This window comes from Amphimedon queenslandica, unplaced genomic scaffold (assembly GCF_000090795.2).
Source record: "Amphimedon queenslandica unplaced genomic scaffold, v1.1 AMPQUscaffold_13343, whole genome shotgun sequence".
In the NCBI taxonomy this organism is placed as follows: domain Eukaryota; kingdom Metazoa; phylum Porifera; class Demospongiae; order Haplosclerida; family Niphatidae; genus Amphimedon; species Amphimedon queenslandica.
The window spans coordinates 37039-41476 of NW_003546421.1; the positions used below are offsets into that span (position 1 = coordinate 37039).

Here is a 4438-nt window from a genome sequence, read left to right on the forward strand (position 1 = left end):
CATCCGTTTGTTTATGCTGAACCATACAAAGACCCTCGTCCATTGATACCACTTACTTTTTCAAACAACACTGCAGTAACAGCAGGAAATGACATATATGGCTTTTCCATATTTGGTTTTTCTCTTACTAATGTGTCCGTGTCTTTTTCTTTGATTGATAACCCAATCATCAGCTCAACTACTGATGCCGTCAGACTATATTTTTGTGATTTCTATAAAAGGCAGTATTTTGCATGCCTTGATAATGTACCCGAACAGCACATCTTTCCCGGGCAAAAAATAAAATTTAAGGTAGCTCTTTTTGGTTATGATAGTTATGGTGCATCGTTGAGTTTGACTGATGGCGTAGTGAATCTTTTGATTGACGGTATAAAAATGTTTACTTACTCTTTGGAGGAGGCTAATTGTTCATATTTTGAATATTCACCAGCTCAGTTTATCTATACAAGACATAAGGTAGTGCTCTCACTTCCTTATAATGAATTGGTCAATAATTTTGCTCCCAATTCTCACATTGTGAGTTATTACACAATGCATGAATGTCCCATTGGTTTCAGTATGGACAGCAACTTAAGGACTTGTGCTTGCAGTCAAGGTGTTTCAAGAGAGAATGTGACTTGTGATATAGCTAGTCAAAACATCTCACACAATGGTCTACTGTGGATTGGAACATATCATACCAGTACACCTTTCAATGCTAATGCAACCAATCCTAATGCATGCATTATCAATGAGGACTGTCTCCTCTATTGTTCTCCTAATCCTGTTACCTTTCAGTTGAATGACACTGATACTCAATGTGTGGATAATAGAGGACAGAGAATGTGTGGATCATGTAGAGAGAGATACAGTCTACTAATGGGATCAAACAAGTGTGGACAGTGTCATAATAATTACATGATGATAGCTTGGATTGCTCTGTTTGCAGTGATGGGTGTACTACTTGTGGTTTTACTGATTGCTCTCAATTTAACAGTATCAGTGGGTACACTGAATGGTCTATTGTTCTATGCTAACATTGTCAAGTTATACGAGCCAGTCTTTTCAAGGAAAGGAGCACTACCTGTCTTGAATCAAGTCATATCATGGATTAACTTAGACTTTGGGTTTGAGATATGTTTTTACAATGGTATGGACACTTATGCTAAACAATGGCTTCAGTTTGCTTTCCCTTTCTACCTGTGGTTTGTCATTATTGTTATCAGACAATTGTGTAGGAGATATGGTAAGATATCAAGACTGATGGGGTCTCATGCTGTTCCTGTTCTGTCTACACTCTTCCTTCTCTCGTATACTAAACTAGTACGTACTATTTTTATTGTACTAAACAAGCGTGAAGTAGCTCTTCACTGTACAAATGAGTCAATAAGATCAGTTAGTTTATGGTATGAGGATCCTAATGTTGAATATGCTAAAGGAAAACATGCTTGGCTATTTGGATTTGCCCTGTTTGTCTCTATTACCTTTGTCATACCATACACGCTGTTCCTTTTATTTAACCCTTTCATTGAGAAATACCTCTCAAATTACAAATTGTTCCGTAAATGCTGGAGTCGTTTCAAGCCTATAGTTGATGCTTATAGTGGTCCAATGAAAGATGAGTATCGGTTCTGGCCTGGTCTACTGCTAGTAGCTAGGATACCAATCCTTCTCTCTGTTACTCTAGTTGATAGTTTCATTCAGTCGCATTACTTCCTGTTGTTCATGCTTCTAACAGTACTAGCTATAGTATTATCACTTGGGTATAGTTTTAGAGGAGTCTATAGGAAACGAATGCACAATATACTTGAGGTTTGGTTCTTGTTCATTTTATGTATGATGGTTGGTTTTTCTGTAGCTTATACTGATGACAGTGTGGTAGAGATTTGGTTCAATACTTGCTTGTCTCTTTTTACTGCCAGTTTCATATTAATTGTACTGTATCACCTCTACTTGCAGCTATCACAAGCACCCTGGTATAATGTACTAGTGAGGAAATTGTTTACTATGCTCTATAATGATGATGATGATGATGAGCCTCTTTTAGATGTAACTGATTCTCATAAAACTGTTGATGAGCAGAGGAATGATATTGTACCCAGTTCTACTGATGTTTTTAGACACCGCAGGGAATCTGTTGTTGATCTGTTTTGAAGTGGCATTAGCTACTAACTTAATTCTTATTTATAATGTTTGTTGTTTTATTTATTAGTTACTTTTGCTAACAGCCTGTACATGTATAACTTATTGGTTATTTTGATCTTAATTGCATTATCTTAATCACATTATTGTTCAAACTTTTAAATTTCTTGCTGTGTTAAAAGGTATTGTTTTTTTAAAAATTGAGTGAATTGATGCACATGAGACTGATGATGATAGTTGGATTTTGTTTGTCTTTTGTTTGCATGTCACTGCATTATTGCACTGATGTTTGTCTCTAGTTTTAGTCACAGCCTGTTTTTGTTATTTTTTGTGTTTATATCTTATCTATAGTTTTGGTCACATCAGTTTACACTTGTTGTCTGTTTGTTTGTGTTTGTGCAGCAAAGGATGTTTTCAGCTTTGCATACCAATAATTACTATTATTACTTATCATTGAGTTGTTTGTTAAATTTTTATTGTACTAAAAGCATACAAATTAGTTTGACACATTGAACTACAATAATAATAATGTGTTTGTGTGCATTTTACTATAGTTATTTATTGTACTAAAATTGGTTCAAAACAATAAACAGTGTACTAGACCTATATGCACAGAATATTTACACTCAAGTATACATGCAAAGTTTTAAACTATTGTAAATGTCATATTTTATTACGTAAGGCTTCATTTAAAATGTCCAACTTTGTATGGGCAAGATGAGACTTGTGGCCTTGATGTTTCTGGAATATCATATATTGTTGAGTTATCAGTAGTACTGACACTAAGAGAAGTATAGTTGCTGTAGTTATTGGTATTAATTGATGGTATTTTATTGTTAATCATTTCATATAATGCTGGATCCTCTTTTGTGGTGATTGGAATCTCATAAGTCTCTGGAGTATGATCAGGTATAGAGTTTTTAGACCTTGCTTTAACTTCAAATATTAATGATAATAATAATAGTGTAATGTGTCTCCTTTTATACCTTTTTTCCTCAGTATTATAATCATTGCTAGTGATAGTATGAGAACAACAAATGTTGTAATCCCAAGGAAACCTCCCAGTACTTTAATAATAATCTGTGATTGACCTAGTGATGCTAAATTGGATTGTGTATTCAATAAAATACAGTAGTATCATGACTTTACTTTGACTATTACTATTATTGTTAGCAGCAGTAGTACATGTAAGTATTCCTGAACTAGTCAAGGTAGCACTGGGCTCCATTGAGAATATCAATCCTTCACTCTCTGCAAAATTTTATTGGATAATCTTATTACTGTAATTACCTGTGTATAATGGTTCAATCCAGTCAACTAAGTATTCAATAACTATTGCTGGTGTCAGTATCTTTATTCCATTCTCAATATCATGTGCATATACAGTGTATGTTCCATTATCAGTAAATGAATAACATGTTCCATTAGTTTGTATTGATTGTGGTGTCAGTGTTGCTATCATTAATTGACATTCATTAAGCACTTCAGTAACACAAATAAAGCAGACAATATCTTCATTCCTCTCTATTATTATATCCTTTACATTATATGTATCTATAATAAGTACATACATACACTTACCATACATTGATAATAGTATCTTACTTATTTCTGTTACATGATCAGAAGTACTAGTTCCATATGTACCAATTGCTGATACTGTTAGGTAATACAATGAATGATCATTTAGTTTTATATTCCAGTATACAATATAAGACTCATCAATATACTGAAGACTATCGATACCCATTAGGTCTGATGTATTTAAAGTATTAGCTCCAACCAAAAGCAACTGGATATTATTTATGAATAACTGAAGTATCTAGTGGTATCTTATAGTGTATAGTACAAAATGCTTGAAATTACTTGAAATCTTATTATTAATGTTTCATTGGTTAGATATAATGCAGATACATTGTCAGGCTTTGGTGCTTCTATAAGAATAAATGATAACAGAAATAATTACAAAATTAGTTGTACCTGTAGATATGATTCTAATGCTTTGTTGATTGCAACTTGGCATAGACAGTGTCAATTCAAAAGTATATTCATTAAAAGGACACAGGTTTTGAGTATAAGTGTATACATTATGTCCAGTAACATTAATTGTATCATTAACTGTTTGAAGAGAGTCAGTGATACTCAGAAATAGTGTACTGTTAATAGCTGGAATGCTAAGTTTCCATGATACTGTAATACTGTGAGGTGTAATGGATAAAAATTCAAACCTATCTATAACTAATAAACCTTTGTAAGAGCATGCTACATTGATTAATAATACCTTGATCTAGTCTGTATACATTATTAGTCCATCCTG

General features: G+C 33.2%; 2 protein-coding genes across 2 annotated transcripts; both read right to left on the bottom strand.

Moving 5' to 3' along the window:
- Window positions 1–2635: 2635 nt before the first annotated feature.
- Window positions 2636–3361, bottom strand: LOC109582951 (uncharacterized). The gene is made up of 3 exons (XM_019998050.1): window positions 3271–3361; window positions 3108–3221; window positions 2636–3057 (listed from the first exon to the last, which is right to left on the bottom strand). Exons 1-3 carry the CDS (start codon window positions 3347–3349, stop codon window positions 2807–2809), a joined length of 444 nt encoding a protein of 147 aa, XP_019853609.1. The 5' UTR covers window positions 3350–3361; the 3' UTR covers window positions 2636–2806.
- A 21-nt stretch (window positions 3362–3382) lies between these two features.
- Window positions 3383–3937, bottom strand: LOC109582941 (uncharacterized). The gene is made up of 2 exons (XM_019998036.1): window positions 3727–3937; window positions 3383–3675 (listed from the first exon to the last, which is right to left on the bottom strand). Exons 1-2 carry the CDS (start codon window positions 3869–3871, stop codon window positions 3383–3385), a joined length of 438 nt encoding a protein of 145 aa, XP_019853595.1. The 5' UTR covers window positions 3872–3937.
- Between the last annotated feature and the right edge of the window lie 501 nt (window positions 3938–4438).

Bases quoted from the DNA above. Each gene is read 5' to 3' on its own strand.
- LOC109582941 (XM_019998036.1), bottom strand. From the start codon at position 3,871: ATGGGTATCGATAGTCTTCAGTATATTGATGAGTCTTATATTGTATAC. The intron at 3,676-3,726 runs GTAAGATACTAT...TACTTATTATAG, and splicing joins TGATCATGTAACAGAAATAA to ATACATATAATGTAAAGGAT.
- LOC109582951 (XM_019998050.1), bottom strand. From the start codon at position 3,349: ATGGAGCCCAGTGCTACCTTGACTAGTTCAGGAATACTTACATGTACT. The intron at 3,222-3,270 runs GTAAAGTCATGA...AATCCAATTTAG, and splicing joins CAATAATAGTAATAGTCAAA to CATCACTAGGTCAATCACAG. The intron at 3,058-3,107 runs GTATAAAAGGAG...TAATATTTGAAG, and splicing joins TATAATACTGAGGAAAAAAG to TTAAAGCAAGGTCTAAAAAC.